Source organism: Leptodactylus fuscus, chromosome 3 (assembly GCF_031893055.1).
Source record: "Leptodactylus fuscus isolate aLepFus1 chromosome 3, aLepFus1.hap2, whole genome shotgun sequence".
NCBI lineage: Eukaryota > Metazoa > Chordata > Amphibia > Anura > Leptodactylidae > Leptodactylus > Leptodactylus fuscus.
Window position 1 is genome coordinate 243,868,035 of NC_134267.1, and position 26,511 is coordinate 243,894,545.

The 26,511-nt window shown below is 41.6% G+C and overlaps 2 protein-coding genes across 2 annotated transcripts in view; one reads left to right on the forward strand and one right to left on the reverse strand.

Moving 5' to 3' along the window:
• LOC142198386 (uncharacterized) overlaps positions 1–26,511 on the forward strand; it is a 312,925-nt gene that overhangs the window by 136,827 nt on the left and 149,587 nt on the right. The window lies entirely within an intron of this gene.
• On the reverse strand, positions 313–25,774 carry LOC142198403 (uncharacterized). Its single transcript, XM_075269433.1, has 3 exons — positions 25,739–25,774; positions 5,367–7,617; positions 313–386 (listed from the first exon to the last, which is right to left on the reverse strand). Coding segments are annotated over exons 2-3 (2,238 nt in total). The 5' UTR covers positions 7,604–7,617; positions 25,739–25,774; the 3' UTR covers positions 313–385.

Genomic DNA, 26,511 nt, shown 5'->3' on the forward strand with positions numbered 1-26,511 from the left:
CACAAATCATCTATTATATATATATGTTCATGTTAGTTCAGACATTTTCAAACAAAGTAATAATTTGAACAAGCAAAAGAAACACAATCTTATCACGATTTACATAATACATTTTCTAAATTTTCATCAGGGTCAATGTCCCAAATATCTGACACAACCCTCCTTGGCCGCAGGGATATAGTCCAATTTCTCCAACCGTCCGATAGTCCTTTAGGTTTCCTTCTCAGATTCCAGATCTTCTATCAGTATAACAAGGCTTTCCTTATAATCTCACAGCTGGATTGGTTATCAGCAGGACCTGGAAGGGACCATTGCATCTCATGTGTCTCTTATCACCGGCCAATCTTTGGGTTATAGCTTATAAGTTACTTCCATTAACTCAGAATCTGGAGGGAAGGAGAAAATGAAGATATACATGAATCATATGGTATTACTGATTTATCACATAGTCAGTCCGCACATCGGACTACATCTGGGACAATTATGAACAATACAACGTAGACCTTACCCATTACTGCCAGAGCAAAACCTGTGTGCATGACTTTATGAAGCGAACCATATTAATATGCCATCCATGCTATTTTTGGCTATTTCCTATTACTTAGCAATCTTCACTTTGTGATTTTCTCCTTTCACATATACTCGGCCTGGAGTTATTGGATACACTATGGAACCCCACTTACCCCTGTCCCACAGGCCCGATGCCTTGGGGTAACCCTGGACTCTGACTTATCCTTCAAGCCACATATTCAAGCCCTCAACACCTCCTGCCGCCTCCAGCTCAAGAACATCCACCGAATCCGCTCCTTCCTCACCCTGGAAACTACTAAGATGCTCATCCAGGCCCTCATAATCTCCCGCCTAGACTACTGCAACACCCTTCTCCATGGACTCCCAGCAAACACCCTCGCCCCCCTCCAGTCCACCCTAAACTGCGCTGCTCGCTTAATCCACCTCACCCCCCGATCTTCATCGGCTGCTCCCCTCTGCTGGTCCCTCCACTGGCTACCTATAGCCCAGCGAATTGACTTCAAGCTACTAACGCTAACATACAAAGCCATCCACACCCTGTCCCCTCCATATATCTCTGACCTCATCCTCACCTGTCCCCTCCATATATCTCTGACCTCATCCTCACCTGTCCCCTCCATATATCTCTGACCTCATCCACACCCTGTCCCCTCCATATATCTCTGACCTCATCCACAACCTGTCCCCTCCATATATCTCTGACCCCACCTGTCCTCTCCATATATCTCTGACCCCACCTGTCCCCTCCATATATCTCTGACCCCACCTGTCCTCTCCATATATCTCTGACCCCACCTGTCCTCTCCATATATCTCTGACCTCATCCACAACCTGTCCCCTCCATATATCTCTGACCTCATCCACAACCTGTCCCCTCCATATATATCTGACCCCACCTGTCCCCTCCATATATCTCTGACCTCATCCTCACCTGTCCCCTCCATATATCTCTGACCTCATCCACACCCTGTCCCCTCCATATATCTCTGACCTCACCTGTCCCCTCCATATATCTCTGACCTCATCCTCACCTGTCCCCTCCATATATCTCTGACCTCATCCTCACCTGTCCCCTCCATATATCTCTGACCTCACCTGTCCCCTCCATATATCTCTGACCTCACCTGTCCCCTCCATATATCTCTGACCTCATCCACACCTGTCCCCTCCATATATCTCTGACCTCATCCACACCTGTCCCCTCCATATATCTCTGACCTCATCCACACCTGTTCCCTCCATATATCTCTGACCTCACCTGTCCCCTCCATATATCTCTGAACTAATCTCCCACTACCTGCCCACACGTAACCTCAGATCCTCCAATGACCTCCTACTCCGCTCTGCTCTCATCCACTCCTCACACAACCGTCTCCAAGATTTCTCCCGTGCATCCCCCATACTCTGGAACTCCTTACCACGACACATAAGACTGACCCCCACAATCACAGGCTTCAAGAAGGCCCTGAAGACTCCCCCATTCAGGAAGGCCTACAACCTCCAATAACACTATCACCGCACCGCCATCTGTACAGTCTCCCCCTCTCCTTCTGTCTCTACCCCCCTTCCCTCATAGATTGTAAGCCCTCGCGGGCAGGGCCCTCTACCCCACCGTGCCAGTCGGTCACTGTTAGTATTATATCTACCTGTATATTCTGTGTATTGTATGTAACCCCCAAATGTAAAGCACCATGAAATTAATATAATAATGTACAACACTATGGGATTAATATAATAATGTACAGCACCATGGGATTAGTATAATAATGTACAGCACCATGGGATTAATATAATAATGTACAGCACCATGGGATTAATATAATAATGTACAGAGCACCATGGGATTAATATAATAATGTACAGCACCATGGGAATAATATAATAATGTACAGAGCACCATGGGAATAATATAATAATGTACAGAGCACCATGGGATTAATATAATAATGTACAGAGCACCATGGGATTAATATAATAATGTACAGAGCACCATGGGATTAATATAATAATGTACAGTACCATGGGATTAATATAATAATGTACAGAGCACCATGGGATTAATATAATAATGTACAGCACCATGGAATTAATATAATAATGTACAGCACTATGGGATTAATATAATAATGTACAGCACCATGGGATTAATATAATAATGTACAGAGCACCATGGGATTAATATAATAATGTACAGAGCACCATGGGATTAATATAATAATGTACAGCACCATGGAATTAATATAATAATGTACAGAGCACCATGGGATTAATATAATAATGTACAGCACCATGGGAATAATATAATAATGTACAGAGCACCATGGGATTAATATAATAATGTACAGAGCACCATGGGATTAATATAATAATGTACAGAGCACCATGGGATTAATATAATAATGTACAGTACCATGGGATTAATATAATAATGTACAGAGCACCATGGGATTAATATAATAATGTACAGCACCATGGAATTAATATAATAATGTACAGCACCATGGGATTAATATAATAATGTACAGAGCACCATGGGATTAATATAATAATGTACAGAGCACCATGGGATTAATATAATAATGTACAGCACCATGGAATTAATATAATAATGTACAGCACCATGGGATTAATATAATAATGTACAGAACACCATGGGATTAATATAATAATGTACAGAGCACCATGGGATTAATATAATAATGTACAGAGCACCATGGGATTAATATAATAATGTACAGAACACCATGGGATTAATATAATAATGTACAGCACCATGGGATTAATATAATAATGTACAGAGCACCATGGGATTAATATAATAATGTACAGAGCACCATGGGATTAATATAATAATGTACAGAGCACCATGGGATTAATATAATAATGTACAGCACCATGGGAGTAATATAATAATGTACAGAGCACCATGGGATTAATATAATAATGTACAGCACCATGGGATTAATATAATAATGTACAGCACCATGGAATTAATATAATAATGTACAGCACCATGGGATTAATATAATAATGTACAGAACACCATGGGATTAATATAATAATGTACAGAGCACCATGGGATTAATATAATAATGTACAGCACCATGGAATTAATGGTGCTATATAAAGAATAATAATAATAACAACACTATGTACCCTTATAATATGTGTTTTCTCCTGACTTGTATTTACACCCAGGCAGGCTGATATATATGTATAACACTTGGCTTATTAGCAATATTCATAGGACCTACATTCATGCTTTATGGTTCTGGGTTCATTGTTTGCAGCTTTTCTTGACTCTTGCTTTGGTTACAGATTGAACTGCTTTTGAGCTCTGCCATTGAGTTATATAGTGGTTGGTAGGAGACACGCTTATATATGCATATATTTGTATAAGATTCTGTATACTTGAATGTTGGTATAACAAATTTACTTGTTCTCTATACTTACCTATAGACATTTTTCTACCCTGCATGTAACGTGCCCATCCTTGTCTGATGGTTTTGTGATACTAGTCACCAATTTTAATTATTTATGTGTATTTGTGCATTCCTAATACAATGTATATGTTGTTATATAGACCTTGTAGTATTCTTCAGTTCGGTTTTGTTGTTCCAATATGGACTTCAGAATACAAGTATTTGACCTGTTTACTATATGATGCTTTACATTTTTCCCTGATACCATGCTTGTTTATATAACAATCCAAGAGTGTGTATTATCTTATCATGCTGCAGCTCTACAGAAGGAAATGTCAGCAGTGTCAGCTTTTCCCGTCGCTGCTCACATGACTCTGAAGTCTAACCAGGTGATCACATATGGATGAAGAGGAGACGTTACTACAAGTCTATGTCACATACATTCCTGCCCACACTCACAGGGTATTGGTTTGCTCTAGAAACAGGACATGTTGTACCCTGACTTGGAGTAAAGTATCCTCCTCATCCATCCATACGTGGTCTTCTGGTGCTACTTTGGATGGACAAGAAGTTCCTGTTGAGAATACACCTGCTGGCCTGCATTACCGAAACCCCTTTATCTACACATAAACATCAATATGGCTTCTCTCCTGTGTGACTGTTATGGTCTGGGGATCTCTGACCATGGACTGGCCCCTGACTGATTATTTCTCAGTCAAGTTAAATAGGAAAACATACAAGAAAAAACAAAATACAAGAGTAATGAGCAGTTTGGAGTATCTAGTGTGTGATACTCCTACACCCTGCCTTGCACACTAGAAGTAGCCGTGGGCCCATCTAACTTGCCTGAGTGGGCATGAACGCAGCCGGAGAATTAACTCACCTATTAGTGAAAAAAGAAACCCCCTGACTAGTTTCACATTTATGAATAGAAAAAGATACAGAACAAGTCCCGCCCAGGTGCCCGACTGGACTAACGGTGAATATGAGGGAACACAAAGTATAGAGTAGAAAATAAATGTGAAAAACAGAAATCCTGACACTGAGCAAAGGGATAGGAAAACAGAACGTATATCACACACCAAAAACCCTACAAAAAGTCCAAACATCCAAGCAGTAAAAAGCCTGGGGTTCACTACACCTGAAGCAACTATGCTTGGATAGAGAAGCTCAATACTTAGCTGTAATACAGGATAGTGTGAACAGGCTGCAAGGAAGCAGAATGGGCCAGGACTCAGATGCAGATGGAATTGCAGGCTTCAGGCAGACAGACCATGTCTGGGACACAGGCACTGAAGATTAAGACCGGCAACTGACAGAATGTAAGGCGGAGTATAAATAGCCAAAAGCAGGAGTATAAAGAGAGACAATCACATGCAGAATGCTGTTCTGACACTCTACACCTGAACCTACCAGGCTGAGACCGGGTCATTACAGTGACTTCTGTGATGTCTTTTAAGATTTGACTTCAGAGTAAAACATTTCCCACATTTTGCACATGAATATAGCTTCTCTCCTGTGTGGATTCTTTCATGTGTAACAAGATATGTTTTTTTAATAAAACATTTTCCACATTCTGCACATGAATATAGCTTCTCTCTTGTGTGAATTCTCTGATGATTTTTAAGATTTGATTTCAGAGTAAAACATTTCCCACATTCTGCACATGAATATGGCTTCTCTCCTGTGTGGATTCTTTCATGTGTAACAAGATGTGTTTTTTTAATAAAACATTTTCCACATTCTGCACATGAATACGGTTTTTCTCCTGTGTGAATTCTCAAATGCTTATCAAGATTTGATCTACTTGAAAAACACTTCCCACATTCTGAGCATGAATGTGGCTTCTCTCCTGTGTGAGTTCTCTCATGAGTATAAAGACTTGATTTCAGAGTAAAACATTTCCCACATTCTGAGCATGAATAAGGCTTCTCTCCTGTGTGAATTCTCTCATGTTTTTCAAGATTTCCCTTCTGAGTAAAACATTTCCCACATTCTGCACATGAATAAGGCTTCTCTCCTGTGTGAGTTCTTTCATGCATAACAAGACTTCCTTTCTGAGTAAAACATTTCCCACATTCTGCACATGAATATGGCTTCTCTCCTGTGTGAGTTCTCTTGTGTGTAACAAGATGACCTAAATCTGTAAAACATTTCCCACATTCTGCACATGAATAAGGATTCTCTCCTGTGTGACTTCTTTCATGTACAACAAGACATGATTTGTAAGCAAAACATTTGCCACATTCTGAACATGAATATGCCTTCACTCCAGTGTGAGTTTTCTGATGAGTTTTTAGACTTGCTTTATCTATAAAACATTTCCCACATTCTGAACATGGATATGGCTTCTCTCCAGTGTGAGTTCTCTCATGTATAACAAGATCTGATTTATTTACAAAACATTTCCCACATTCTGAACAAGAGTATGCCTTCTCTCCTATGTGAATTCTTCTTTTATGTTTAATAACACTTGCTTTCTCAGTAAAACATTTCCCACATTCTGAACATTCATATGGCTTCTTTCCTTTGTGACTTCTTTGATGAGAGGTAAGATTTGACTTAAAGGTAAAGCATTTCCCACATTCTGGACATGAATAAGGCTTCTCTCCAGTGTGAATTCGCAAATGCTGATCATGTTTTGATCTATCTATAAAACATTTCCCACATTCTGCACATGAATATGGCTTCTCTCCAGTGTGAGTTTTCTGATGAGTTTTTAGATAAGCTTCATCTCTAAAACATTTCCCACATTCTAAACATGAATATGGCTTCTCTCCTGTGTGACTTCTCTCATGTTTTTTAAGATTTCCCTTCTGAGTAAAACATTTCCCACATTCTGAACATGAATATTCCTTCTTTCCTGTATGAGTTCTTTCATGTATATAAAGACTCCCCTTCACAGTAAAACATTTCCCACATTCTGCACATGAATATGGCTTCACTCCCGTGTGAGATTTCTGATGAATTTTTAGATGAGCTTTATCTATAAAACATTTCCCACATTCTGAACATGGATAAGGCTTCTCTCCTGTGTGAATTTTCTCATGTACAACAAGATGTGACTTATCTCTAAAGCATTTCCCACATTCTGAACATGAAAACGGCTTCTCTCCTGTGTGAATTCTCTCATGTACAACAAGATGTGACTTATATCTAAAGCATTTCCCACATTCTGAACATGAAAACGGCTTCTCTCCTGTGTGAATTCTCTCATGTACAACAAGATATGACTTATTGCTAAAGCATTTCCCACATTCTGAACATGAATATGGCTTCTCTCCTGTGTGAAATCTCTGGTGGACAGCAAGATGTTCTTTCTTTTTAAAAGATTTCCCACATTCTGAACATGAATATGGCTTCTCTCCTGTGTGAATTCTTCTGTGTACATAAAGATTTGATCTGTATGTAAACTCTTTTCCACACTCCCCACACTGATACATTTCCCCCCCTTTCTTCCTGGTACTTGTGGTCACAATCTGTGATTGGTCTGAAGGTTCCTCATGATTGGGGGGATTATATGATGGATCTGTACTGTGATGTCCTGGATGTACATTAGGGGTAATGAGGTTTTCTCCTGAGGAGCGCTCCATCATATCTTCATCTTCTCCTTTATCACTTACTGATAACATGACGTTTCCCTCAGACATCGCACTGGGATTTTCTGTAGGAGTAAAAATGGATTTAGTGATTTATTTCAAACAACACAGAAGAGAAATCTAAATCCTTCCTATTAGGCTGGAAACACACAAGCAGTATTTGAGGAAGTTTCTTTACCCCAAAGTAAATTCAGCATAAAGAAGTCGCGGTCCTTCCTTTCCTGTACAATAAGCAGAGGATTGCAGTTATGTGCAGATATTGGGACCGCCCACAGTGGGAGGAGCTATTTCTACAAGAGAGAATCCATAGAGCCTATCCACAAAAGAAACCTGACCAGGGAAGAAATAGGAGCAGTGTGAGGAGGTCACCATGACGTACATACCCATGTGGAGATATCAGGGGTTTATGGTGATGAGATAGTCCAGAGAACGATAAAAGTGCCCAAGATTGAGGATAAGTATGAGGTGACGGAAGGGAATACCCATCATATGTCACACATGGAGATGGCAACCCTCTGACCATTTGTTAGATTTTGGGTTCAGATGGCTCCAAAGTCCAAAGATTCTATTTGGGTCAAATAAGATGGTCGCAAACCAGAGCTTAAATTAGCGTGAAATATATGACTTGACAAGGGTTTATATCAGGGGTCGGCAACCCCTGGCATATTTTGCTGGCACGGCAGGCAGCCTGCGACTTTCATGCATTAAATTGAGAGAGAGCGTCCCTTTCAGTGCTTGGCTAGAACTGAAGTGTAGGACACGCCCCCTTCTCTCCCTGCCACCAATCAGAGGTGAGCCTCTCACTGCACAGGATAAGGGCTCCCTGGACCTGCTGCTACACGTGAGGAGGAGCTCCTGCCGTCTGCAGCCCTGGGGAGGAGAGGAAGCTCCAGGGAGCAAAGTGAACGCAAACAACACCAGGTACGTGTGTGTTACTAACTATACTTATTAATGTCAGGCATTTGGGGTTATTACTTTAGTTTTAGTAACTCCATGTGTCTCACATTAATAGCAGTTAACCCCATCATGCCCCTCACATTAACCCCCATATGTCTCACATATCAGTAGCCCTTATGTAAAGCACACAGGGGGTTAATGTGAGGGACATAATAGGCTTAACTGCTATTAATATGAGGTACATGGAGTTACTAAACTGTAACACACATGACCAGACTATCTACAACTGCGGATATAAGTACAGACCTATACATGTCAATAGACCTGTATATACAGCCATTCTTTTTGTGGCTGTGTATCTGGGCCAAATTGAAGAGCTGAAAATTATAGAGTAGGTCCTCTATCTGTCCTATACATCCCCTATATCTGTCCTATACATACCCTCTATCTGTCCTATACATTCCCTCTATCTGTCCTATACATTCCTTATATCTGTCCTATACGTACCCCATATCTGTCCTATACATACCCTCTATCTGTCCTATACATTCCCTCTATCTGTCCTATACATTCCTTATATCTGTCCTATACGTACCCTACATCTGTCCTATACATACCCCATATCTGTCCTATACATCCCCTATATCTGTCCTATACATACCCCATATCTGTCCTATACATCCCCTATATCTGTCCTATACATACCCTCTATCTGTCCTATACATACCCTCTATCTGTCCTATACATTCCCTCTATCTGTCCTATACATTCCTTATATCTGTCCTATACGTACCCTACATCTGTCCTATACATACCCCATATCTGTCCTATACATCCCCTATATCTGTCCTATACATACCCCATATCTGTCCTATACATCCCCTATATCTGTCCTATACATACCCTCTATCTGTCCTATACATACCCTCTATCTGTCCTATACATCCCCTATATCTGTCCTATACGTACCCTCTATCTGTCCTATACATTCCTTATATCTTTCCTATACATCCCCTATATCTGTCCTATACATCCCTTATATCTGTCCTCTACATCCCCTATATCTGTCTGCATTTGTGGCCCTGTGAATTCATTTATAACATATAGGTCAGTGAAAACCACATGCGTGCCATTTGTATACAGCAGGCCTAAGGCTGAGGTCCCACGTTGCAGAAACGCAGAGTTTTGTTGCAGATTTTGCTGCGGTTTATTTCAACCAAAGCTAAAAATGGCTTCAGAAGGAATGGGAAATATATAGGAAGCTTCTTATACGTCTCCCTTCTGCTCAATCCACTCCTGGCTTAGGCTCAGAAAAACACAGCAAAATATGCAACAAAAAAAGCTGCGTTTCCACAACGTGGGGGCCCCGGCCTTAGGCTAAAGCCCCACATTGCAGAAGCAAAGCTTTTTTGTGTTGCAGATTTTTTTTTTTTTTTAGCCAAAGCCAGGAGTGGATTGAGCAGAAAATCGAAGTATAAGAAGCTTCCTAGACATTTCCTATTTCCCATTCGTTTTGTAGTCATTTTTGCCTTTGATGGGAAAAAAAAATCAGTGTTTTTGCAATGTGGGGCATCATCCTTAGTGGGCGTCTATTGGGGGGTAACACTGTGTACCCAGGTGCAACTAAAGCCAAGTCAGTTTCTGGGCACCAGTCACTTTGGGGTAACTGTGACATTGATTAAGTCCTGCCCGGGGTTTTGCTATTACTGCACTGCCAGGAATGAAAAGAGACAGAATTTAATTTACATGTCACTGAGGGCGGGGTCACATCTGCGCCCGGTCTCTTCGTTGCAGGTTTCCGATTCCTGCCCGAGAAACTGGACAGGAGACAGAAACCGGCAGTCACTTTTCAAACCCAATCACTTGAATAGATTTGCAAAGTGTCCGCCCGGGATCGTCGTCTTCCTCTCTGCAGCAAAACAGTTTTTTTTATTTTTTACTGGACACAAAGTTGGACATGCAGGACTTTGTGACCGGTTAAAAAAAAAACGCTTTCGCCGCAGAGACCAGAAGATGCTCCTGGGTGGACACTGACTGCCGAGCTTCTGTCTCCTGTCCAGTTTCTCAGGCAGAAGACGGGAACCCATAAAGCTGGGACTGGACGCAGGTGTGAACCCGCCCTTACAGAAAACTAAAGTTACTGACGGCCGGGGACTAGATGCAGCACCCATCGAACATTGTGTGTCTCCCCTACAGGTGTTACCTCACTCTGCTCCCAGTCACATACATTATCACTAAGTGTGGGCTACACATGAACTCATATTGCTTTTAATGGAAAATCACATTTGTATCCAGGCAAATAGCTGTAAGCGCATGTGGCAGAGAGCGCAGTATGACAGAACCCCTAGGTCTGTGTTAGATGACTTTAGTTCGGTGTCGTCAGCCTTACAATTATTGTCCGGCACTCCGAGGACCTCATCTTTGATTTTTTTAATTTAAATCGACACGCTGAACAAAAAAGGTTGCCTACCCCTGGTTTATATAGTCCTGATAGTGTCATACACTATGTATTATAGATATATATAGTCCTAGGAGCCCTGACAGTGTCATACACTATGTATTATAGATATATATAGTCCTAGGAGCCCTGACAGTGTCATACACTATGTATTATAGATATATATATAGTCCTAGGAGCCCTGACAGTGTCATACACTATGGATTATAGATATATATAGTCCTAGGAGCCCTCACAGTGTCATACACTATGTAATATATATATATATATATATATATATATATATATATATATATATATATATATTGTCACGGAGCAAAGGTATACGTCTTCCTCCGGATGGTCTTTTGAATCAACACGGACGCAAGAGGTCGGGAGACAACAGCAATTTATTGTAATCCACAAAGTTAGTAGCCGGCGGCGGTCACATCAACCGTAATAACAATAAGTCCACAGAAGTCACAATCCAATGATAGCTTTGGCTCCTTGGTCCTGTAACTAAATCCTGGCTCTCTGCAGAGCTGTGCACAGGCCGGCTAACACATACTAACTGCTAGCTACAACTATATACTAAGACTGTTACACCTATATCTGTGGGTGGGAAGGGCTGAGTCACAGATCCTTCCCCCCTCACCTATACCAAGGAGAGCAGACTCCCTGTCTACTATGGACAATGCACCGTCCAACATCTTCTTGGAGACACTGATCAGATTATCTCCACCCATTGTCCTCACTGGTCCTCACTAGTTAGAGGTATTTGCATACAATGTGCTAACACACTAGACCCGAATCAGCCAACTACACATTGATGTATATAACAGGTTAGAGGATACATTCCACATGAAATATATATTACACATTGCCTATAGTATAGACTCTAAACATCCCGTGACAACCCCTCCCCCTCTCAAAACATGTGCATGACACAATTGGCCTACACAGGTAAATTGGGGAATGCACATCAGTCTCTATAGCTCATATGTCCTCCTGCCGGGATAACCCATCTGCGTTCTGGTGTTGGCTCCCTCGGCGGTACTGAATGGTAAAGTTGTAGGGTTGAAGGGCTGGCATCTGGCAGAAAATCCGGTCGATCCATGTTGGCTTCTCCCTGAGCTTGGCTTCGGGTCACTGCTCCCACAAAGTGGCACTGTAGATTTCCAACATCGTTGCCTAACAGAACATCGGCCGGCAGCCCGCTCATCACACCAATTGTGCATCGTTTTGGTCCATAACCATAGTCGAGTTCCACGGTAGCTTTAGGAATACGTTTCCGAGTACCTCCTGCCAACTCGATAGAAAGGCCAGGGCCCTCCTCTAGGGCCTCGGGTCGAACCACTCGGGGGTCCGCTACCGTTAGGAAAGCTCCCGAGTCCCGGAATCCAACAACTGTTCGGCCATCCAGTAGGACCTCCTGCAAGTGCTTCCGCTGAAGGTTTGCGGGATGTGTGGCGGAAGGCTGAATCCCATAGACCCCTGGAGGTGGAACAGATGGGTCATTCATGGAGTCATCTGGAAATGGGGCCAAACTTTCAGTCCTAGGGGTGGTTCCCAGGTAGTGAATAGGCCGGGATGCCACGGTGGCCCGTGCCCCCATGTTAACAGGGCAACTAGCTTGCAAATGTCCAGGCCGCCCGCACCCAAAACATCTGCGCTCTAGCATTCTTCCAGTAGGTCGTTGTCTAGGGACAGGGTTGTTCATAGCTGGAGGCCGATGGGCTGGGGCAGGGGTAGAGGGGGAATTGTAATCCTGAGGCCGGGCACGAAAGGTGGGTGGCTGGCTGAAGGGTGTCTGGCGGACTGTGGTAGTTTTCAGCTCCTCTGCAAACAACCTCTTCCACTGCGGCTTGATGGTCAGGCCCTCATCTGCAAGGGAAGCAGCTTGCTCCACTGTGGCTGGGTTCCGTTCCAGCACCCACTCACGGATCTCAGCGGGGCACTGGGAAAAGAACTGTTCCTTAAGTATGACTTGGAGGATCTTATCGACTGTGACAGCCCCCTCTCCTTCTAGCCAGCGCTTGCATGCTTGCTTCAACTTGTGGGCGAACATGTGGAAGGAGCTTCCCCCATTGTAAGACAAAGAGCGGAACTGAACTCGGTAGGTCTCTGGAGTGACTGCATAATACTTCTGCACCGCTCTTTTAATGGCCTCATAGTCCCGCTGATCACTAGGGTCCATGGCTCTGAGAGCTTCCGCAGCCCCATCTCGTAGGTGCCCCACCAGATACCGGACCCAATCCTTCTCTGGGACTTCCATCAGGCGGCACTGGTGTTCGAAGTCCTGAAAATATCCATCAACATCCCCAGCCGCTTCATCAAAGGTCTTGAAGTGTTTATGGGAGACATATGGTGGTTCTCTCACTGTTGGGCTGGGGGTCGACGTTTGATTATAATTCCGCGTAGTTATCTCAGCCATTCGCATTTCATGCGCCATTCTTTCCTTTTCATGCGCCATTCTCTGTTCCTCCTTCTCCGTTTCCTGAGCCCTCTGTAATGCTCTACTCCTTTGCTCTGCAGTTGCTTCTAGCCCCAGCACTGCCAATTCCTCCTCATACAAAACAACCCATCTGCTCTTTTGGGTCTGTACCTGCCACTCCCGTATCTCTACTGTCTCGTGGGGGCAGCCCTCCTCATGGTCGCTTTGCAGGGTCATCTCCTCCAGTGCCTCGATCAGTTGATCTTTCGTTCTTCCCTGGTAACTCAGGTTTCGTTCCTGGGCCCTTACTTGTAGACTTGCCATAGTCCAGTTCCTGTATTCTGAGGTTGTGGCTCCATTAATCGCTGGGCTGCTGTAGTCCATCTCGCTGTCCGCTGTTGATCCCACCGCTGTCAACCAGTTGTCACGGAGCAAAGGTATACGTCTTCCTCCGGATGGTCTTTTGAATCAACACGGACGCAAGAGGTCGGGAGACAACAGCAATTTATTGTAATCCACAAAGTTAGTAGCCGGCGGCGGTCACATCAACCGTAATAACAATAAGTCCACAGAAGTCACAATCCAATGATAGCTTTGGCTCCTTGGTCCTGTAACTAAATCCTGGCTCTCTGCAGAGCTGTGCACAGGCCGGCTAACACATACTAACTGCTAGCTATATACTATATACTAAGACTGTTACATCCTATATCTGTGGGTGGGAAGGGCTGAGTCACAGATCCTTCCCCCCTCACCTATACCAAGGAGAGCAGACTCCCTGTCTACTATGGACAATGCACCGTCCAACATCTTCTTGGAGACACTGATCAGATTATCTCCACCCATTGTCCTCACTAGTTAGAGGTATTTGCATACAATGTGCTAACACACTAGACCCTAATCAGCCAACTACACATTGATGTATACAACAGGTTAGAGAATACATTCCACATGAAATATATATTACACATTGCCTATAGTACAGACTCTAACCATCCCGTGACATATATATATATATATATATATAGTCCTAGGAGCCCTGACAGTGTCATACACTATGTATTATATATATAGTCCTAAGAGCCCTGACAGTGTCATACAGTTTGCAAAAGGAGGATGTACTAAATATTAATATCACTTTTCTGTTGAGGTGCCCATATTTTTGAATCGGTCAAATTTTGGTTTAATGCATATTGCGCATTTTCTGTTAGTACAATAAACCTCATTTCAATCCTGAAATATTACTGTGTCCATCAGTTATTAGATATATCAAACTGAAATGGCTGCTGCAAACACCAAAATATTTAGAACTAAAAATGATTAAGATTAATAGGGGTGCCCAAACTTTTTCATAGGACTGTATATAGTCCTAGGAGCCCTGACAGTGTCATACACTATGTATTATAGATATATATAGTCCTAGGAGCCCTGACAGTGTCATACACTATGTATTATAGATATATATAGTCCTAGGAGCCCCGACAGTGTCATACACAATGTATTATAGATATATATATAGTCCTAGGAGTCCCGACAGTGTCATACACTATGTATTATAGATATATACAGTCCTAGGAGCCCTGACAGTGTCATACACTATGTATTATAGATATATATAGTCCTAGGAGCCCTGACAGTGCTATACACTATGTATTATAGATATATAGTCCTAGGACCCCCGACAGTGTCATACACTATGCATTATAGACATATATAGTCCTAGGAGTCCTGACAGTGTCATACACTATGTATTATAGATATATATAGTCCTAGGAGCCCTGACAGTGTCATACACTATGTATTATAGATATATATAGTCCTAGGAGTCCCGACAGTGTCATACACTATGTATTATAGATATATACAGTCCTAGGAGCTCTGACAGTGTCATACACTATGTATTATAGATATATATAGTTCTAGGAGTCCCGACAGTGTCATACACTATGTATTATAGATATATATATAGTCCTAGGAGCCCTGACAGTGTCATACACTTTGTATTATAGATATATATAGTCCTAGGAGTCCTGACAGTGTCATACACTGTGTATTATAGATATATAGTCCTAGGAGTCCTGACAGTGTCATACACTATGTATTATAGATATATATAGTCCTAGGAGCCCTGACAGTGTCGTACACTATGTATTATAGATATATATAGTCCTAGGAGTCCTGACAGTGTCATACACTATGTATTATAGATATATATAGTCTTAAGAGCCCTGACAGTGTCATACACTATGTATTATAGATATATATAGTCCTAGGAGCCCTGACAGTGTCATACACTATGTATTATAGATATATATAGTCCTAGGAGCCCTGACAGTGTCATACACTATGTATTATACATATATATAGTCCTAGGAGCCCTGACAGTGTCATACACTATGTATTATACATATATATAGTCCTAGGAGTCCTGACAGTGTCATACACTATGTATTATAGATATATATAGTCCTAGGAGCCCTGACAGTGTCATACACTGTGTATAATAGATATATATAGTCCTAGGAGCCCTGACAGTGTCATACACTATGTATTATAGATATATATAGTCCTTGGGGTCCTGACAGTGTCATACACTATGTATTATAGATATATATAGTCCTAGGAGCCCTGACAGTGTCATACACTGTGTATAATAGATATATATAGTCCTAGGAGCCCTGACAGTGTCATACGCTATGTATTATAGATATATATAGTCCTAGGAGCCCTGACAGTGTCGTACACTATGTATTATAGATATATATAGTCCTAGGAGTCCTGACAGTGTCATACACTATGTATTATAGATATATATAGTCTTAAGAGCCCTGACAGTGTCATACACTATGTATTATAGATATATATAGTCCTAGGAGCCCTCACAGTGTCATACACTATGTATTATAGATATATATAGTCCTAGGAGCCCTGACAGTGTCATACACTATGTATTATACATATATATAGTCCTAGGAGCCCTGACAGTGTCATACACTATGTATTATACATATATATAGTCCTAGGAGTCCTGACAGTGTCATACACTATGTATTATAGATATATATAGTCCTAGGAGCCCTGACAGTGTCATACACTGTGTATAATAGATATATATAGTCCTAGGAGCCCTGACAGTGTCATACACTATGTATTATAGATATATATAGTCCTTGGGGTCCTGACAGTGTCATACACTATGTAATATATATATATATATATATATATATATATATATATATATATATATATATATAGTCCTAGGAGTCCTGACAGTGTCAGACACTATGTATTATAGATATATATAGTCCTAGGAGTCCTGACAGTGTCTTACACTATGTATTATAGATATATATAGTCCTAGGAGCCCTGACAGTGTCATACACTATGTATTATAGATATATATAGTCCTAGGAGTCCTGACAGTGTCATTCACTATGTATTACAGATATATATTCCTAGGAGCCCTGACAGTGTCATACACTATGTATTATAGATATATATATAGTCCTAGGAGTCCTGACAGTGTCATACACTATGTATTATAGATATATAGTCCTAGGAGCCCTGACAGTGTCATACACTATGTATTATAGATATATATATAGTCCTAGGAGCCCTGACAGTGTCATTCACTATGTATTACAGATATATAGTCCTAGGAGCCCTGACAGTGTCATACACTATGTATTATAGATATATATAGTCCTAGGAGCCCTGACAGTGTCATACACTATGTATTATAGATATATATAGTCCTAGGAGCCCTGACAGTGTCATACACTATGTATTATAGATATATATAGTCCTAGGAGTCCTGACAGTGTCATACACTATGTATTATAGATATATATAGTCCTAGGAGCCCTGACAGTGTCATTCACTATGTATTACAGATATATAGTCCTAGGAGCCCTGACAGTGTCATACACTATGTATTATAGATATATATAGTCCTAGGAGCCCTGACAGTGTCATACACTATGTATTATAGATATATATAGTCCTAGGAGCCCTGACAGTGTCATACACTATGTATTATAGATATATATAGTCCTAGGAGCCCTGACAGTGTCATACACTATGTATTATAGATATATATAGTCCTAGGAGCCCTGACAGTGTCATACACTATGTATTATAGATATATATAGTCCTAGGAGTCCTGACAGTGTCATACACTATGTATTATAGATATATATAGTCCTAGGAGCCCTGACAGTGTCATACACTATGTATTATAGATATATATAGTCCTAGGAGCCCTGACAGTGTCATACACTATGTATTATAGATATATATATAGTCCTAGAGAGGAGGTGCCGGGGTCTGTCCTGACACTGTGAGACAGTATTGTGCTATTTTATGGTTGATTCATATGGCTGGTAGTAAGCCCCTCGTACAGTTAGTATTTAATGTTAGTTATCGCCCAGACGAGCAGGATTTTGTTTCATACTGTTTTTGCCTGAAGTTAAGGATTTTATTTTGCTCATTTCTGTGCCTGTCCCTTTAATAAACCAGTTTGCTGCAGTTTTGTGTCCCTCTCTGACTGGCTGAGCCTGCACCATTACTGTTACTGAGCAACTTCCCCCGCCACATCATAATAATAATAATAATAATAATAATAATAATAAATAATACATACATTTTATTTATATAAAACCAAACCTAGCACATAAGAGGGAAAAACTAAATATAGTTTTGAGACATAGTGTGTTCCCAGAGTAGGGTCCTACATCCAAAATCGTGTCTATACCACAAACTAATAGAGAAAAAACAAAGAAATAGGTATACAGACACTCAGAATAGTAAGGTCAGAAATAGAGGTGACTGTCATTACACAAACAAAACTTTATGAGCCGTCACCAGTCGTGTCCTGTAACATGTGGATGGAGCTTGGACATATAGAGTTATCCTGAGATGACATCATATCATGTGGGGTAGTGTGGGGGCGGGGACAGAGGAGGGTTAAAATTTAGGGATTCTAGTTGCAGTACGGAAGGGTTGACATTAGGAATTGTGATCAGCCTGTCTGATAAGATGTGTCTTTAGTTTGCGTTTGTAACTGTAGAATGGGAGTTACTCTGATTGTCCGGGGTAGAGCATTCCAGAGAAGTGGTGCAGCTCGGGAGAAGTCTTGTATACGAGCGGGGGAGGTTCTGATAATAGAGGATGGAAGTGTTAGGTCATTGAGTGAGCGGAGAGCGCGGGTTGGGCGGTAGACAGAGATGAGAGAGGAGATGTAGGGAGGTGCGGCATTATGGAGAGCCTTGTGGAGGAGGGGGAGACCTTTATATTTTATTCTATAATGAATAGGCAGCCGCTGTAGTGACCGGCACAGACCGGAGGCCTCGCTGTAGTGACCGGCACAGACCGGAGGCCTCGCTGTAGTGACCGGCACAGACCGGAGGCCTCGCTGTAGTGACCGGCACAGACCGGAGGCATCGCTGTAGTGAGCGGCACAGACCGGAGGCCTCGCTGTAGTGAGCGGCACAGACCGGAGGCCTCGCTGTAGTGAGCGGCACAGACCTGAGGCCTCGCTGTAGTGAGCGGCACAGACCGGAGGCCTCGCTGTAGTGAGCGGCACAGACCGGAGGCCTCGCTGTAGTGAGCGGCACAGACCGGAGGCATCGCTGTAGTGAGCGGCACAGACCGGAGGCCTCGCTGTAGTGAGCGGCACAGACCGGAGGCCTCGCTGTAGTGAGCGGCACAGACCGGAGGCCTCGCTGTAGTGAGCGGCACAGACCTGAGGCCTCGCTGTAGTGAGCGGCACAGACCTGAGGCCTCGCTGTAGTGAGCGGCACAGACCCGAGGCCTCGCTGTAGTGAGCGGCACAGACCCGAGGCCTCGCTGTAGTGAGCGGCACAGACCCGAGGCCTCGCTGTAGTGAGCGGCACAGACCCGAGGCCTCGCTGTAGTGAGCGGCACAGACCCGAGGCCTCGCTGTAGTGAGCGGCACAGACCCGAGGCCTCGCTGTAGTGAGCGGCACAGACCCGAGGCCTCGCTGTAGTGAGCGGCACGGACCCGAGGCCTCGCTGTAGTGAGCGGCACGGACCCGAGGCCTCGCTGTAGTGAGCGGCACAGACCCGAGGCCTCGCTGTAGTGAGCGGCACGGACTGGAGGCCTCGCTGTAGCGTCTAGCCTGATAGATGAGCCGCTGCATTCAGAATAGATTGTAGGGGGGAGAGTTTAGTGAGGGGAAGACGGATTAGTAAGGAGTTACAGTAGTCAAGGTGAGAATGAATCAGAGAGATAATAAGTGTCTTTAGTGTATCTCTGGTGAGGAAAGGGTGTATTCTGGAGATGTTTTTGAGGTGAAGGTGACATGACACATATACTCATTGTGGGGAGGATAGCTTGGTAGCAGCAGTGGTTCGGACCCAAACAGTCAGAGACATTGACATAAAATATTCAGCAAAACTGGTTTATTTAAAAAAACACAGCAAAATAAATAAACCTTCACGTGAGGCCCAGGCAAATAAAATGCAGACTTAAAAGGGAAAGCAAAACCTGCTCAGCTGAGCGCTAACTAACAGTAATTACTATCTGTATGTGTGGCTTAGTACCAGCCACGCGACCAAAACAAAATAACACGGGGACAAAAAGAAATCGCTTCCTCTCCTCCCAGGAACTGCAGCCTCTTCTGACCCAGTAATGAGAACCCGCCCTGGACCACACATATGTCAGGAATCTGGGGGAGATATAGCGGGACTGCAGTACTCTGCCTGTCACCTTCTCACAACATATACACAACACACATTATACACATAACACACACATACACATTATATACATTATACATAATACAACTCATGTTGCTCTGATTTCGGATGTTCCTGAGATTTGTGAATTCTCCTGACGAGAGTCTATGAATGATAATCTAGTAATGTATATTAGGGATGACGGAGACAGAAGAAGCCGCACAATCTCCTTATACACATTTCCTATTTCCACCATTCGGCTCCTTATCAGTTTTCATCTGGTTAATTCCAGGAAGGTTTCACAATATTCCAAGGTCTGAGACATTACAGGGGTGCGGGGAGATCCCGAGGCATTGTTACCTCCAAGGAAACCTCCGCAATACAAATACTAAGAAGTCAGAGACACTTACAGGTGCTGGAGCTTATCTACAAGGAACCAGCGAGATGTTCTCAGATCCTCTCTCTGCAGTAAGGATATAGTGGTATATACAGGACTCTACACAGTATACAGTGACCATATAGTGGTATATACAGACTATACACAGGACACTACAGAGTATACAGTGACCATATAGCGGTATATACAGACTATACACAGGACACTACAGAGTATACAGTCACCATATAGCGGTATATACAGACTATACACAGGACACTACAGAGTATACAGTGACCATATAGCGGTATATACAGACTATACACAGGACACTACAGAGTATACAGTGACCATATAGTGGTATATACAGACTATACACAGGACACTACAGAGTATACAGTCACCATATAGTGGTATATACAGACTATACACAGGACACTACAGAGTATACAGTGACCATATAGTGGTATATACAGACTATACACAGGACACTACAGAGTATACAGTCACCATATAGTGGTATATACAGACTATACACAGGACACTACAGAGTATACAGTGACCATATAGTGGTATATACAGACTATACACAGGACACTACAGAGTATACAGTCACCATATAGTGGTATATACAGACTATACACAGGACACTACAGAGTATATAGTGACCATATAGTGGTATATACAGACTATACACAGGACACTACAGAGTATACAGTGACCATATAGTGGTATATACAGGACACTACAGAGTATACAGTGACCATATAGTGGTATATACAGACTATACACAGGACACTACAGAGTATACAGTGACCATATAGTGGTATATACAGACTATACACAGGACACTACAGAGTATACAGTGACCATATAGTGGTATATACAGAGTATACACAGGGCACTACAGAGTATACAGTGACCATATAGTGGTATATACAGACTATACACAGGACACTACAGAGTATACAGTGACCATATAGTGGTATATACAGAGTATACACAGGGCACTACAGAGTATACAGTGACCATATAGTGGTATATACAGGCTATACACAGGACACTACAGAGTATACAGTGACCATATAGTGGTATATACAGACTATACACAGGACACTACAGAGTATACAGTGACCATATAGTGGTATATACAGATTATACACAGGACACTACAGAGTATACAGTGACCATATAGTGGTATATACAGACTATACACAGGACACTACAGAGTATACAGTGACCATATAGTGGTATATACAGACTATACACAGGACACTACAGAGTATACAGTGACTATATAGTGGTATATACAGACTATACACAGGACACTACAGAGTATACAGTCACCATATAGTGGTATATACAGACTATACACAGGACACTACAGAGTATACAGTGACCATATAGTGGTATATACAGACTATACACAGGACACTACAGAGTATACAGTGACTATATAGTGGTATATACAGACTATACACAGGACACTACAGAGTATACAGTGACCATATAGTGGTATATACAGACTATACACAGGACAGTACAGAGTATACAGTGACTATATAGTGGTATATACAGACTATACACAGGACACTACAGAGTATACAGTGACCATATAGTGGTATATACAGACTATACACAGGACACTACAGAGTATACAGTGACCATATAGTGGTATATACAGAGTATACACAGGACACTACAGAGTATACAGTGACCATATAGCGGTATATACAGACTATACACAGGACACTACAGAGTATACAGTGACCATATAGTGGTATATACAGACTATACACAGGACACTACAGAGTATACAGTGACCATATAGTGGTATATACAGACTATACAGGACACTACAGAGTATACAGTGACCATATAGTGGTATATACAGACTATACACAGGACACTACAGAGTATACAGTGACCATATAGTGGTATATACAGGCTATACGCAGGACAGTACAGAGTATACAGTGACCATATAGTGGTATATACAGGCTATACGCAGGACAGTACAGAGTATACAGTGACCATATAGTGGTATATACAGACTATACACAGGACACTACAGAGTATACAGTCACCATATAGTGGTATATACAGACTATACACAGGACACTACAGAGTATACAGTGACCATATAGTGGTATATACAGACTATACACAGGACACTACAGAGTATACAGTGACCATATAGTGGTATATACAGACTATACACAGGGCACTACAGAGTATACAGTCACCATATAGTGGTATATACAGACTATACAGGACACTACAGAGTATACAGTGACTATATAGTGGTATATACAGACTATACACAGGACACTACAGAGTATACAGTGACCATATAGTGGTATATACAGACTATACACAGGACAGTACAGAGTATACAGTGACTATATAGTGGTATATACAGACTATACACAGGACACTACAGAGTATACAGTGACCATATAGTGGTATATACAGGACACTACAGAGTATACAGTGACCATATAGTGGTATATACAGACTATACACAGGACACTACAGAGTATACAGTGACCATATAGTGGTATATACAGACTATACAGGACACTACAGAGTATACAGTGACCATATAGTGGTATATACAGACTATACACAGGACACTACAGAGTATACAGTGACCATATAGTGGTATATACAGACTATACACAGGACACTACAGAGTATACAGTCACCATATAGTGGTATATACAGACTATACACAGGACACTACAGAGTATACAGTGACCATATAGTGGTATATACAGACTATACACAGGACACTACAGAGTATACAGTGACCATATAGTGGTATATACAGACTATACACAGGGCACTACAGAGTATACAGTCACCATATAGTGGTATATACAGACTATACAGGACACTACAGAGTATACAGTGACCATATAGCGGTATATACAGACTATACACAGGACACTACAGAGTATACAGTGACCATATAGTGGTATATACAGACTATACACAGGACACTACAGAGTATACAGTGACCATATAGTGGTATATACAGACTATACACAGGACACTACACAGTATACAGTCACCATATAGTGGTATATACAGGCTATACACAGGACACTACAGAGTATACAGTGACCATATAGCGGTATATACAGACTATACACAGGACACTACAGAGTATACAGTCACCATATAGTGGTATATACAGGCTATACACAGGACACTACAGAGTATACAGTGACCATATAGTGGTATATACAGACTATACACAGGACACTACAGAGTATACAGTGACCATATAGTGGTATATACAGACTATACACAGGACACTACAGAGTATACAGTTACCATATAGTGGTATATACAGACTATACACAGGACACTACAGAGTATACAGTGACCATATAGTGGTATATACAGACTATACACAGGACACTACAGAGTATACAGTTACCATATAGTGGTATATACAGACTATACACAGGACACTACAGAGTATACAGTGACCATATAGTGGTATATACAGACTATACAGGACACTACAGAGTATACAGAGACCATATAGTGGTATATACAGACTATACACAGGACACTACAGAGTATACAGTGACCATATAGTGGTATATACAGACTATACACAGGGCACTACAGAGTATACAGTCACCATATAGTGGTATATACAGACTATACAGGACACTACAGAGTATACAGTCACCATATAGTGGTATATACAGACTATACACAGGACACTACAGAGTATACAGTGACCATATAGTGGTATATACAGACTATATACAGGACACTACAGAGTATACAGTGACCATATAGTGGTATATACAGACTATACAGGACACTACAGAGTATACAGTGACCATATAGTGGTATATACAGACTATACACAGGACACTACAGAGTATACAGTGACCATATAGTGGTATATACAGACTATACACAGGACACTACAGAGTATACAGTGACCATATAGTGGTATATACAGACTATACACAGGACACTACAGAGTATACAGTGACCATATAGTGGTATATACAGACTATACACAGGACACTACAGAGTACACAGTGACCATATAGTGGTATATACAGACTATACACGGGACACTACAGAGTATACAGTGACCATATAGTGGTATATACAGACTATACACAGGACAGTACAGAGTATACAGTAACCATATAGTGGTATATACAGACTATACACAGGACACTACAGAGTATACAGTGACCATATAGTGGTATATACAGACTATACACAGGACACTACAGAGTATACAGTGACCATATAGTGGTATATACAGGACACTACAGAGTATACAGTGACCATATAGTGGTATATACAGACTATACACAGGACACTACAGAGTATACAGTGACCATATAGTGGTATATACAGACTATACACAGGACACTACAGAGTACACAGTGACCATATAGTGGTATATACAGACTATACACGGGACACTACAGAGTATACAGTGACCATATAGTGGTATATACAGACTATACACAGGACAGTACAGAGTATACAGTAACCATATAGTGGTATATACAGACTATACACAGGACACTACAGAGTATACAGTCACCATATAGTGGTATATACAGACTATACACAGGACACTACAGAGTACACAGTCACCATATAGTGGTATATACAGACTATACAGGACACTACAGAGTATACAGTCACCATATAGTGGTATATACAGACTATACACAGGACACTACAGAGTATACAGTGACCATATAGCGGTATATACAGAGTATACACAGGACACTACAGAGTATACAGTGACCATATAGTGGTATATACAGGACACTACAGAGTATACAGTGACCATATAGTGGTATATACAGACTATACACAGGACACTACAGAGTATACAGTCACCATATTTTGGTATATACAGACTATACACAGGACACTACAGAGTATACAGTGACCATATAGTGGTATATACAGACTATACACAGGACACTACACAGTATACAGAGACCATATAGTGGTATATACAGACTATACAGGACACTACAGAGTATACAGTGACCATATAGTGGTATATACAGACTATACAGGACACTACAGAGTATACAGAGACCATATAGTGGTATATACAGACTATACAGGACACTACAGAGTATACAGTGACTATATAGTGGTATATACAGGATACTACAGAGTACACAGTGAGTATATAGTGGTATATACAGGACACTACAGAGTATACAGTGAGTATATAGTGGTATATACAGGACACTACAGAGTATACAGTGAGTATATAGTGGTATATACAGGATAGTATATAGTATTGTAATAGTAGCTATCAGTTCTTACCCAGTAGACTGTATACTGTCTGTGATCTCTGGTATATACAGATGGATATTCGGTCAGATCTGCAGAGTTCCTCCCAGGATCAGTATATTGTGTAATAGTGAGAATACGGGAACATCCAATCAGATGACGACAAGTAAATGGCAGAAAACCAACAGTACAAATCTGGATGAGAGTTTCGGGCGTTTCCAGCTCCTTCTCCCCCAGTCCTGGTTTCCATCTCCCTCCTCCTTCCTGTGACTTTCTACCGCTAGTTGTACTGAAGATGATAAATGGTTTCCTGACTATAATAAGAGCTAAGTCACATCTGGTGCAGATTATCTCCATATAGTACAAAAGGTCATGTGACTGCAGATACAGAATGGATAGTAGTCTGCTCCAAGCCTTATCTTATCTTTGTACAGTCCTATGAAAAAGTTTGTGCCCCCCTATTAATCTTAATCCTTGTTAGTTGTAAATATTTTGGCGTTTGCAGCAGCCATTTCAGTTTGATATATCTAATAACTGATGGACACAGTAATATTTCAGGATAGAAATGAGGTTTATTGTACTAACAGAAAATGTGCAATATGCATTACACCAAAATGTGACCGGTGCAAAAGTATGGGCACCTCAACAGAAAAGTGACATTAATATTTAGTAGATCCTCCTTTTGCAAAGATAACAGCCTCTAGTCGCTTCCTGGAGCTGTTAATCAGTTCCTGGATCCTGGATGAAGGTATTTTGGACCATTTCTTTCTACAAAACAATTCAAGTTCAGTTAAGTTTGATGGTCG